Source organism: Cylas formicarius, unplaced genomic scaffold, assembly GCF_029955315.1.
Source record: "Cylas formicarius isolate icCylForm1 unplaced genomic scaffold, icCylForm1.1 PGA_scaffold_9__14_contigs__length_23061073, whole genome shotgun sequence".
Taxonomy (NCBI): domain Eukaryota; kingdom Metazoa; phylum Arthropoda; class Insecta; order Coleoptera; family Brentidae; genus Cylas; species Cylas formicarius.
Genome location: NW_026844365.1, coordinates 15562692 through 15576576, shown reverse-complemented (window position 1 = coordinate 15576576; position 13885 = coordinate 15562692). Strand labels below are relative to the sequence as shown.

Here is a 13885-nt window from a genome sequence, read left to right as displayed (position 1 = left end):
TTGAAGATGGCAAATGAGATTTTGGCGAAACGTCTGCAGGATTCCAGTCGGATGCAGGATTCCAGTCGGAGTTCAACGAGCGAACGGATGATATCCCGGAATATAGTGTCATCACATTTTTCCATCCGTGAATCAATACGTATATCAATATATATATATATATATATATATATATATATATATATATATATATATATATATATATATATATATATATATATATATATATATATATATATATATATATATATATATATATATATATATATATATATATATATATATAAAATATATAAAATAATGTCGGCATTACACTTATTTGAGCACCACCTATTCAAAAACACTTAAAACTCGCGGACGTCAATTTTCACGTTAGCTGGATAAAATTATACGAGGTGGTTCAACGAGATTCCGCTTGTGTCTCTAGCATCGATTTCTGTGCCTGTAAATTGGTTATATATTTAGCGGTGGCACTGACTTCCCCAATTTATGTGTATATAGTGATATTGGCAACGGTTACTTTGACTTCCATAATTTACCGTGTATATTGGAAATATGTCGTCTGATTATATTGGCTTCCCCATGCGATATAGTTTTATTTTTAGTGGCCACATTGCTATCCCTTAAACCTAACCTTTCTGAATATTTTCATTACCTATAAAAATTTGTGTCGGCGTAACTTAACAATGAATCGTAGAAGTAAACGTATCTTGGATCTAGCTCGAGACAAGAGCCTAGCAGGTAAGAATTTTGACAATTATTGTATTAGCTTTATATTTTCTCAGGTATGTATAATAAGCAACACAATATCGTCTATTTTATTTTAGTTTTAGCTTCCAAAGGATTTGTTCGGAAAATTGATGAAATTTCTTTAAAATTCGATTGCCTAAATAAATTATAGAAGGTCAGCTTTTTTATTTACACTTTTTTTTTGACAATATGTCAAAATTATTATACAATTTGTTTTACACTTAGTTACAAAGTTTCGCCGTATCAAGCATTACGAGAATTAATTCGCAGGTTAAGATTCTTTCAAGATATTTAAAATAACTGAGATTCAACAACGAAATTACGGAAACACATCACAAACAATACAAAAGTCAAATCATTCATGTTAATATATTTTCAACATATTTAGCGATTCCGTTACTTTTTTTAATGTTAACCAGTTATTTGTGTCCATTTATCTTTGAAAATTGCATTGCTAAATTTCAGAGGTAAGATCTCACCGAAAAATATGATGGAAAGTTTATATAATCAAAGGGCCGAAAATGCATGTTTTGTGAGATAAACGTAAACTTTTCAAAAACCGGTTGCAATTGCAATTTGCAGTATAACCGTGTCATCAAGTATTTTCCTAGTTTACTGAAGTTAGATGATACATCACATTCAATTTTTGGTTTAAGAAATAAAGGCTGAAAACAGTGCTCGTTTTTCTTATTTAAGTTAACTAAGTTTTCAAATTTTGAGAAAATTGAAACTGAACTACGAATATAAACAATATTGAATTTTTTTCGGCATGTTCATGTCCTTGTCCAGATGTGGTAAACAAGATTTTAAACGGACAAAAACTTTCGTCTTTGAAGAAAAGGACATTTTTTATCAAAATTTTTGATTGAACAAAAAATATTATTTTGCATGTAGAGTGTCCAAACCGTTAACAATTTTTTACAAGAGTAAAGCAAACTTATTCTAAAGTTTTTAGCAAAGTGCTACTCAGATTGTAAGTTCTAAATGAGATATTTTTAACCAAACAAGCAAAAAAATATTATCATCCAAACTTAATGAAAACAATTAGATCCAATTTTGAAACATCATTTTGCTAAAAACTTTTAAATAAGATTACTTTACTCTTATAAAAAAAAATGAATTGTAAGTAAATGAATTAAATGAATGACATTTTCTCGAAAAAGTGCATTTTTGGTATCTGGCTTAAATCACAGACAATTTTTTTAAAGTTTTTGTTATAATGTATGGAACTATCCGCGAAAAATGAAAACTACGTAACCTCTTTACATTGTTAAATTATTGTTTTGTAGATATGACTCCTTCAAGCTCGGATAATAGCCAAATAATTTCCGATTCGGAATATAAATTACCAGAAGAATCCGAAGCAGAAAGTTCGTGGGAATGTGGATACAGAGAAAGTGATTTTTTTTTGGATAGCCCTATTGAACTGCGTCAAGAATTGCCCGACAGTACATATACTACGATGCAAACAATACAACCAGGTTTACCTCCCGAAGAAAATAATAGCGTTGACCACAATTACTGTGTCAGTCTCAGACAAAATGACAATCTGGATTCCGAAGTTAAAACACCTGGAAAAACTCGACGTGTTAGGAGAAAACATCAATGCCTATATTGTAATCAAGATGTCGGAAATTTCTTAAGGCACATGGAGCGTAATCACTGGGACGAATTCCAAGTACAGGAAATTTTGTCGCTAGAGAAGAAATCTAAGAAACGGATTAAGTTGATTGATAAACTTCGTAGGGAAGGTGACTTTTCTACATCAAATATTGTACCTCTAATGGCAAACAAAAAAAAGCTAGTTGAAGACTATATTGTTTGCAAATTTTGTCAAGGCTATTATGCCACGAATAGTCTTCGTCGCCACGCAAAAAAATGTTTCTTTAATCCCGATCCGAGTCAACGCTTTCAAGCACAGATTGAAGGTCAAACAGTAATGGTTGGGAATTTTGGACCGAATGATCCTTTAAAAATTAGCGGTCTTATAAACATGTTACGAGCAGATGAAACTTCGTTGGTTGCTAAGAAAGATCAACTTATTTGTGAAGTTGGTAGGCGCTATATAAAAAGTCACAAAGAAAAACATCTTTTGGTAGTAGCGAAACGGAACATGAGACGATTAGCTCGTTTACTCATCAGCGTCAGAACACTCAAAAATAATAAAACACTTGGTTTAGCTGAGATTCTCTTACCTAAAATGTTTAAAATACTGGTTTTAGCTACAAGAAACATAGCAGAGTATGACGTTGAAAATCGAAGTTTTAAGTCCCCTTCTTTGGCACTTCAGATGGGAACACTGATTAAACATGCAGTAAATACAGCGTGTTCTATTGAAATTCAAAAGGAAAATCCTTGTAAAAATTATATACAAAATTTCAAGGAATTAATAAAACTTATTGATAATGACTGGGCAATTAAGGTTTCGAGCGAAGCAGGACAGAATTTGGCTTACAAAAAATTTAACAAACCAACATTAATACCTGTGGCGGAAGATATCAAGGTTAATTTAAATTTATCACGTTTTGAAACTTGTGTAAATATTGGGAAAAAAGTAGCTTCTTGCATAATCGTCGAAAAAAATTGTTTTATAATACAAGTTTTATCACAAACCAAAACATAATTTTACCTCATAAATGCGCGTTTTAGCAATCAAGTTGACATCTCCAATAAAAGATTTAGATTTAATCTTCTCCTGAAGATGGACAAAATTGTGTTTCGGTTATATTAAGTTTATTTGTTTTACAGTTTTTATATTTATGTAAAAATAAAATTAAAAAAAAAAGTAGAGGTATCGCTGTGAAAACAATATCTCACCAAATACATACTATGAAATAATCTTTAATGACTTAAATGAAAGTTTAGATTATCAATAAAAAAAAGTGATTTTGTAATAGAGATGGTTAGATATATAATCAAAATTTCATCATTGTTTTATGTAGTTTTCTTTATTTCAGAAACTGGACCAATATCTTAAAAATCTTATTTCACAAGCCAAACTTGTCTTGGCAGAAAATGATCACAATGAAAAAGCTTATCGAGATTTACTGGAAGGGATATTTTGCAGTGTCATGTTTTTTAACAAAAGGCGGGTAGGGGAACTCCAAAGGATGACCCTGTTAGCCTTTTTAGAAAACCACGATTCAGTCCCATCGTCCGAATTTGAAAAAGTGCTGACAAATTCCGAGAAAATTTTATTTAAATCACTCAAACGCATAGTCATTAGAGGAAAAAGGGGTAGAGGGGTTCCTGTACTTTTTGAAAAAATCGCGATGGATTCTACACTCTCTTTGGTAAATCTGAGAAAAAATTTTGATCTTGAAAATAATCAGTATCTTTTTGGTTTACCGGGAACATTAAATCCAATTGGAGGATATACGGTCATGAGAAAACATTCACTGGCGCTTGGTGGAAACAAGGCAGCAGCATCATTGTTGACTTCCACTAGGTTAAGAAAGCAGTTGGCAACTATCACTCAGATTTTTAAAATAGACAAAAATGAATTGGAGCAGCTTGCTTCATTTATGGGTCATAATGAAAAAACCCATTCAGAATTTTATCATTTGCCAGACGACGTTTACCAAACCGCTAAAGTGAGCAAGTTATTATTACTTTCACAAAACAGTGCGTTATTTGAAAAGAACAAAGGGAAACCTCTGAGTGAAATAGAATTAAGTGATGAGATCATAGACGAAAGTGATGACAATTATTTAGAAGATTTTTACGAAAATGTGTTAGAAAATCAAAACCCGAATCAATTGAAAAATCAGGATCAGGTTCCTGCCTTTGGTGTAGCAGACATTCCTAGAGAAAAAAAAACGGAAACGTAAGCTGGTACCATGGACAAAAGACCAAAAAAAAATTACGGAGTGTTTTTTCAAAAAACACATTAAAAATAAAATTCCTCCAAAAAAGCAGGAGGTAATGAGATTAATCGAGAGTCATCCTGGGATTTTTACAAACAAAACATGGCCAGTAATAAAAGTTTACATATGCAATAAATTTAATAAAAAATAACGGGTCTGAAGATGTGTTATTTACAAATTTAGAAATGTTTTTTAGTTTGTCAATGATAACGAATGTTACATGAAAACTATTTTTGTTTCCAAATTTTTGCTACGAAAAAGGTTTATTTTTTATTTTATTAATGCAATCTATTTTATTTTAATTCATTTGATCATTGCGTATAAAATATGGTAAATAAGGACTATATATTTAATTTTGCATTTCTCTTATTCACATCCGAAATCCAGAATCGAGTGAGGCTCGAGTAATACAATTTCTATCCAAAGTGAGAACAAAAAATGTATATTAATTAAGCCCAATCTGCAACCCCTTGGATACAGCATGATTCTCAATTGAAATCTTAAATAGGGAGCAGAGGAATACCTTATTTTAAAGCTTTTAAAAAACGCTTCAAGTTCTTGGTTTGCTAGAAAACAGAAACACTTTTTTTGAATGAAATAAATAAAAAAAATTAATGAAATGAAAATTAAATCTTTCAAAAGTTTGCATTCATTTACATCAAACCGAGAAGAATATTATAAAATCTAGATTTTCTAGTATTCCTCAAAAACATTTTTCAAAAGCTTTAAATGAGCATCACTCGAATCCCTTTGCTACTTGAAATTTTAATGGTCAATGTTCAATGTCTAGTTAATATACTTTTATGCTTTCACTTCTCCTGATAGAAATCGTTTCCAGCGATTTTCGATTTTTTTTTCGTCCCTAAACAAAGCTGTTTTAGGTTTTTAAATTGTCATCTCTATATGCAATTATAACTCAAAAGCAAAATAAAATACTTTAAAATGGACATAAACTGTTCCGAAAAACATATAAACATTAGTAAACTAAAAATGAACCTTTTCTAAATTTGTAAATAAAATATCTTCTTCGGATCAGCATATTTTTTTAAATTTATTGCATACGTAAATTTTTATTACTGACAATGTTTGGTTTATAAAAATCTCAGGACAGTTCACGATTTATACAATTTTTATTTTTAATATGTTTTTTGAAAAACCGTTCTGTAATTTGTTTTTGATCGTCGTTCATGGTAACAACTTAAATTTTATTTTTTTGTTTTTTTCTCTAAGGATTTCTTCCGCAGCAGTTGTAACCTACTCTTCAGTTCGTTGTGATTTTGATTATTTGTGTTGTGAAAGTATAAATATGTTATGCACTTAAGTCGTTTGGGAAACGTCGTCGAGCAAACGATAAAATTCTGATTGTTTTTTTTTTCATTTAAACCCATAAATAAAGCAACATGCTCATTGTTGTCCATTTTGAATATCTGAGTGTAAGGTTTATCTGGAAACCTTAATTGCCCTAGAAATTTTCTTGTGAGGATTTTCTTTCTTAATTTCGATGTAATCAGCTGTATTTACCGCATTTTAATCAGTTTTTCAAAGGAGACTGAATCTTGTTAGTTAGTTAATCGGTTTCTTCGATTTTTACTTTTTTTCCCGACGCTTTGATCAGCAATGATGTTTTCTCTTACCACTTTGAGATTTTTCAGATTATTTTTGTCTGAGAAAAACACAGTAATTATGGTCAAATTTTTATTTCATTTTTTTTTCGAGAGCTATAACATGAATATCACTTGAACCCGTGCCCAAGGGGAAGACTAAAACTCTAAACTAAATAACAACGATGACCTTGCGCCCGAATAGCTGACAAAAAATGCGTTCTATAAATAGCAAAGGTGGATGCCACTTCCTCCGTTAGATAAAACCCAAAAAATATACTATATATATATATATATATATATATATATATATATATATATATATATATATATATATATATATATATATATATATATATATATATATATATATATATATATATATATATATATATATATATATATATGATGACACTATATTCCGGGATATCATCCGTTCGCTCGTTGAACTCCGACTGGAATCCTGCATCCAGTGTTCGAAGTGTTTTCGGAGCGCGAGCATTGAAGATGCCAAGTGAGATTTTGGCGAAACGTCTGCAGGATTCCAGTCGGATGCAAGATTTGCAGGATTCCAGTCGGATGCAGGATTCCAGTCGGAGTTCAACGAGCGAACGGATGATATCCCGGAATATAGTGTCATCACATTTTTCCATCCGTGAATCAATACGTGAGAATATATATATATATATATATATATATATATATATATATATATATATATATATATATATATATATATATATATATATATATATATATATATATATATATATATATATATATATATATATATATATATATATATATATATATATATATATATATATATATATATATATATATATACATATATAATTGGATGAAATCGAAGAAATACTGAATTTATCGAGTAAACTTTAATGCATAATACATAACAGTCCGCAAGATTTTGCTAAAGGTTTCTCCTAGTTTGTCTACTCTTTCTGGTGTTATCTATTTCTTCTAATTCAGTTAAAGTTTATAAGCAAATTTTTTCGAAAAAACAAACCGCTGTGTTTTGCGTAGACGTGGGTGGCGATAGTGCTTCTCTGCCAAATTCCGCCGAGCTCCGTCTAAAGTTGGAATAACTAGGGAAAAAATAAATTTATGAGAGTAACATTTTCAATTATTTTGTTTTAAGAAAATATATTATGAAGCTTAAAAATTATGTATTTTCCAACTGTAAGAATAAAGCCTTATTAAAAAATAAGTAACATTTAGGTTTAAGTAGCGCGATTATTTATACGCAAAAATATAAAAGAGTTTTAAAGATAAACTTTGACGATAAGATGTTTTTTTTTTCAGCTGGGTTCACGTCAACTGTAAAGCGCCTTCTAGGTTCTAAAAACTGAAGTTAAAAAAATACTAAGCAAGGAAACCCAAACGGAAAAATACAGAAAACGTTGTCATGGATATCGATACCAAGATAAATAATTTCCTCACATTTGGTAGTCAGATTTTAGTAGTCTAGCAAACGAAAGTCTCCATTAGCTGGTCCCTAAAAATGTTGGTAGAAGTAGACGTAGATGCTACTAATTTTAGATACATATATATATAGAAAACATATTCTCGTATCTGCCTGCAGTTTTCATTACCTGGTTGCGCCAATCATTGGTTTTAATGATTTGCCAGCATTACTTTCATTTCGTTGTAAAGAAAATCAGACATTTAACCAAACTAGTTGGCTATCGTGAGCGGTGGAAAAATGATATTAGGATTTCAAACAACTTTAAACTTTAGAAAGTCGGTCGGCAAATAAAAACTTACCAAATTAAGTTTTTATTGCATCGCTTCTAGGAATGTATAACGTCTCGTAAATTTTATTGTTTTATCCTCGTTTGCTTCTTCCGTTTCGCGAGATCGGCTCCGCAGCGTTTGTTTCGCCGGATTTAAATACAGGTCCGGGAAAAGAATTCTGAAGTTTAAAATGTCGTTATCAACTAACCGTTCGAATACGCGGGGAGTCTATCAAAAATACATACAAGGTGTTTCGTTAACTGCTAGACATACGTCAACTAATATTGGGTATTAATGGATTTAAGAATGTTTCAAAGAAACTACTGTTATACTTTTTATAAAACTTCTGGATTATTCCTGGGTCGGTTTTTGTTGAGTTGAACTAGCTAACGTTTCGCCAATCATCCTGTTGGCTTCTTCAGAGCTTGCCTGAAACTGGCTCGCATTTTACTCTGTACCTGCTTTTATATTGTTTCAGGGGGCGGCGCTAAATTGGGGGCATAAACACCCTCTTGGATGACTGATTTTTTTTTATTTGAATTTAGATTTTTATAGCATCTCGGATTTTTCGTTGCCATAAGAATTGATTACATGCAAGAATTTTAGTTTTATCGAATAAAATTTTATGTCCGGTTTCGTGATTGTATTCGGCAACTGCTGATGAATCTGAATGTTCTTTGGGCTTAGTTGATATTTTACGCCCGGTCTCTCCAATGTATTCTTTGCCGCATATGGTTTTAACGTTATATTTCTTTAGAACTTTTGATATGTGGTCAGTGATGATTTCAATATAAGGAAGGACAACAGTGGCAAATGTGGGATTGCTTTCGGTTTCATTGCTATTGGAAGGTTGTGGTGAAGTGAATTTTGTGATGAAACGCTTAATATCTTTAATGTTCAAATTATTAGAGAGAAGACCAAAGGTAAGGTGTTTAATTCTGGGTTCAATGAGTCAGGATGAGATAGTTTTACGGCTCTGTTGATTTTTGGTCTGGATGGTGATGTGACAATGCATTAAGGTAACGGTCTGTGTGCGTAGGTTTCCTGTAAACTCAATGACCCAATTTTAGTTCTGATTTTCTATTGATGAGAATATCTAAGAATAGGAGGTTGTTATTAGTTTCTATTTCAATCGTAAAACGTATGGTGGGGTGCATAGAGTTTAAATGTCTAAGAAAATCTACTAGGGATTCCTGACCATGAGCCCAAATAGCAAAAGTATGATCGACGTAGGGTTTTCATAATTTTGGTTTTAGATGGAAAGTGTCGATAGTTTTCTTCTCAAAGGCTTCCGTAAATATATTCGAAATGGCTGGTGATAGTGTAAACTTCATAGATAGCTGTTCCCGACGCTGTTGATCTATGTTTTTGGCTACACACTATGTTGGAATAAAAAAACAAGTTATTATAAGATTGACGCTGGTTTGAAAGTTACCTATATCAGAAGCAGCAAATTGGCTGGGGTTGAGGTAGTTGCTGTGAGGCTTGATAGGAGAGCTGCAACGAGGGGTGTTCCCCAGGGTTCTATCTTTAGACCTCCACTCTTTTAGAACTGATCTGATCTACGAGTGCAGGTGACCTGCAAATTAATATCCTAACACCCACGGCAGATCTTTCGGGCACCATTCATTCAATGTAGACTTGCAAAAAATATCAGCCTGGGCTTTTATTTCGTTTCCAAAAATTTTTATTGACCGGTCCTCATCTAATATAGTGCTAAATAACGTTAATCTACCATACACGGACAATAATTTTTCTTTTCATTTACATATGAATAGGATATGGCAAAAAACAACTTACAAATAAAGGGTGATTCAATCAGGGTCTCCACATTAAAATAATAAAAAAAAACTCGGAAAAATATAAAAATATATAAACATTTTTATTTGCCATTTTAGATTAGTGGATTACAATTAGGTATGAAAGATGATGTCATTCAAATGACCCCGAGACTCATGTGGCATGACGTAATTCGTTTATTCACATTTCCTATCACTTTTTGACACAATTCAGGTTCTATGCCGGCTATTTCGCGTCTAATCTCCTGTTTCAGCTCTGGAATAGTGTTTGGTTTACTTCTATACACTCTGCTTTTTAGATACCCCAAAAAAAAATCTAGGGGAGTGAGATCACATGATCGCGGCGGCCAATTGATATCGCCGTTACGTGAGATAATCCGACCAGGAACCTTGCCCCGCAGCGGATGTGTGACAAGTGGCTCCATCCTGTTGGAACCACAAATCTTCAATGTCCATATCTTCCAACTGCTCCTAGAAAAAATCAGATATCATGTTTCGATAGCGAACACCATCAACCATCAACCGTAACAGCGTTCTCATGGATTTTCTAATCCCAAATACGAGCATTTTGTTTGTTTACAAAACCACCAACTCCTGAGTTATTTGGACTTTATATGGGTGTAGATGCAAGTCTTTTGTTAAAATTCGCTGTGTGATTGAATACGTAAGGCACACTTGCTGCGATCGATGACGAATCGATGTGTTTGGATCGTCGGCTACACTTTCGCGAACAATGGCAATATTTTGATCTGACCGACTTGCACGAGCACGTTGAGGAAGTTTGAGGTTAGTTACAGATCCAGTTTGCTCAAATTTTTGAACCACATTCCAAATTGTCCTCTCAGAAGGTCGATTTTGCGCGCCGCAAAGTTCACGTAGAGCCCGAAATGCCCTTTTTCTTGATCGACCATTTTCATAATAGGCTTGCATAATTTTTACACGTTGTTCGGTCGTATATTGCTCCATGACTAATTTTTTTATGGTTTGAGGTTAGAAATCTCATATGATAATAAACAAATACAGTGGCGTTTCAAAAATATTTCAGATTGTAATGTGGAAACTCTTATTGAATCACCCGTTAAAACTACCTGTGTCGAACAAAGTTTAAAAAAAAATGTTTTTTATATTCCTCTGCCCTATGGATAACTCAGTACCTCGTTCGTTTAAAGATTGTAGTACATTTTTATTTAAAAATCCTCTGAAAAGTTTTGTGTCCGGTAGATCATAAACCTTCTAGTGACTATATGAATCTTTTTTGCACATATTTGTGTGATGTGTTATTTTGCTGTTGTGTAAATATTTTTAAAGTTATGTTATTGGGAGGTGGTTGTTAATTATTAAGAACATTAATCAATCTTGGCATATCGCAATAGTTTCCCATTTTATGCAGTAAAGATTATTTATTTCATTTGACAGCCTCGTATCCTACACCCATATTACGAGCCCGGTGCAAAATCTAGAGCAATCGAATCCGTATCTCAACCAGGAGGGTGTTCACTTATCTTTGGTGGAGCGTTACGATAAATTAGTTAACGCCCCACTGGCCCACTTTTCATCCCGTATTTGTTTTACAACTCGATTCCATCTGCAAAGGGCGAGGATTTAGGCTCTGCTCCGGTGCAACTGCGACCTGGTTCGAGCCGTAGAGCGTTGTAAAAGCCGAAAAGGGAAAATATCGCTACGGAACTAACGAGACGTATATCATACGGTTCGATTTGTAAACAAACGGCAGCGAAAAGTTTAGCCGTGCCGCTATATTGTGAAATAAAAATGGACGAAATAAAAAAAATGCCATTTTGGCTTGCCAATTAATTCGCCAATTACACCACGTGACAAATTAGAACTTTCTTTTGTTTATCGTGTAGTTTTTCATAATTTATAGGCCAAATATTTCGTTTCATTTTAGTCTCATTTTGATGAGCATATCACAAACGTAATAGCAAATGTATACATCACGAACGAAATACATATAGAAACATTGCACAGTATATTTTAAAAAACGAAAGATTATGTCCTTCAGACCAGACAAGTTTGTTAGGTTTGATGTGGAACTTTGATACACCAACGTGACCTTGGCGGAATAGTTAGACATTATCGAGGCCAGATTGAGGATTGATACAACACTTCAAGACAAAACTTCGCTTCGGGGGGAGTGTTGGAGGCCCTTTGGTGTTGTCTGCATAACTCTTACTTCCAAGACAAAGGCCAGTTTTATGCCGACCGATGAGCTCCACTCTCTCTCTCTCTCTCTCCCTCCCCCCCCGCCCCTCTCACTCTCTCTCTCTCTCTCCCTTGAAAGCGAGTATATATATATATATATATATATATATATATATATATATATATATATATATATATATATATATATATATATATTCTCACGTATTGATTCACGGATGGAAAAATGTGATGACACTATATTCCGGGATATCATCCGTTCGCTCGTTGAACTCCGACTGGAATCCTGCATCCGACTGGAATCCTGCAAATCTTGCATCCGACTGGAATCCTCCAGACGTTTCGCCAAAATCTCACTTGGCATCTTCAATGCTCGCGCTCCGAGTATTCGAAGTGTTTTCGGAGCGCGAGCATTGAAGATGCCAAGTGAGATTTTGGCGAAACGTCTGCAGGATTCCAGTCGGATGCAAGATTTGCAGGATTCCAGTCGGATGCAGGATTCCAGTCGGAGTTCAACGAGCGAACGGATGATATCCCGGAATATAGTGTCATCATATATATATATATATATATATATATATATATATATATATATATATATATATATATATATATATTCTCACGTATTGATTCACGGATGGAAAAATGTGATGACACTATATTCCGGGATATCATCCGTTCGCTCGTTGAACTCCGACTGGAATCCTGCATCCGACTGGAATCCTGCAGACGTTTCGCCAAAATCTCACTTGGCATCTTCAATGCTCGCGCTCCGAAACCCCAGTGTTCGAAGTGTTTTCGGAGCGCGAGCATTGAAGATGCCAAGGAGATTTTGGCGAAACCTCTGCAGGATTCCAGTCGGAGTTCAACGAGCGAACGGATGATATCCCGGAATATAGTGTCATCATATTTAACTTTCCATTCTGCAAAAGAGCAATCACAATATGCTGTGACGAAGCATTACTAGATGTAGAATTAGCAGTATTAAAAAATATTTCCTTTAGAATGGTTGCAGTCAAAAATCTCTTAACAAAACATTATCAAATTGCAAATGGAAAGCAACATCAGAGCTGTGTGAGGTAGATAGGAATTAAACGTATTTTATGAAATAAATATATATTACTTCTCTTAGTGTTTTTATCTTTGTCTCTTTGTTCTTTTTTTTAATTTAAAATGTATTGTTGTTATATTGTAACGTAGTGTTTATATTTAATTGTTTTACTTTTTATACTTAAACTGTATTATCAATATTGTACAATATTATTACTCTGATTTGCTATAATGTACTTTGTACAAAAATAGTTAACAATATATCTTTCTATCTATCTATCATCTATCTATCTATCTATCTATCTGTCTTGACGATCCCATACGTAAATAGAATCTCAGAAAAGATCAGTCGAATAGCAAAACAATACAACTACATTAGGGAGTATACTTACAAGAACAAAGCAACGACTCAAATGAAAGAGTATATCTACCAAATACCTTGTGAATATGGAGAGCCATATATATTGCAGAAACAAAAGGAGTGCCGTGAGGATAACATTAGGTTTACTGATGAGCCACCGCTATATTGAAAGGCATCTTTATTCAGAGGGACCTTAGGAGAGCTCCATTACTACGGAAGGAGTCGCAATAGGTCCTTTGGCCAGCAGCCAGTGGTCATGCTAATTGCTAAGTCTCCAAATCTGGATTTGACACTTTTTAGCGATCCGTCCTTGACATTTAAAAGAAATATTGTGTTTTATTTTTTATATACTTAAAACTAAACATTTATGACATTTTTTAACCTTCTTAATTTGCTGGTAAGTAAAAGTAAATCAGGTTTGGGGGGGTGGGGGGTTGGGAATCGTCCCGAAACGTTATCATTTTCGTAACAAAAACAACAATCACGGGCGGAGCGCTTCGTCTGCAACTTTTTTGTTTTGTTTTG

The 13885-nt window shown here is 33.3% G+C and overlaps 1 protein-coding gene across 1 annotated transcript; it reads left to right on the top strand.

The window, feature by feature from the left end:
- The first annotated feature begins 618 nt into the window (after positions 1 to 618).
- Positions 619 to 7580, top strand: LOC132706941 (uncharacterized). The gene is made up of 4 exons (XM_060678539.1): positions 619 to 741; positions 2040 to 2501; positions 4321 to 4576; positions 7541 to 7580. Exons 1-4 carry the CDS (start codon positions 687 to 689, stop codon positions 7578 to 7580), a joined length of 813 nt encoding a protein of 270 aa, XP_060534522.1. The 5' UTR covers positions 619 to 686.
- The last annotated feature ends 6305 nt before the right edge of the window (positions 7581 to 13885 follow it).

Excerpts from the sequence above, each read along its gene's own strand:
- LOC132706941 (XM_060678539.1), top strand. The coding sequence starts at position 687 with ATGAATCGTAGAAGTAAACGTATCTTGGATCTAGCTCGAGACAAGAGC. Across the intron at positions 742-2,039 it reads TCGAGACAAGAGCCTAGCAG|ATATGACTCCTTCAAGCTCG; the intron begins GTAAGAATTTTG and ends ATTGTTTTGTAG. Across the intron at positions 4,577-7,540 it reads AGAGAAAAAAAAACGGAAAC|CTGGGTTCACGTCAACTGTA; the intron begins GTAAGCTGGTAC and ends TTTTTTTTTCAG.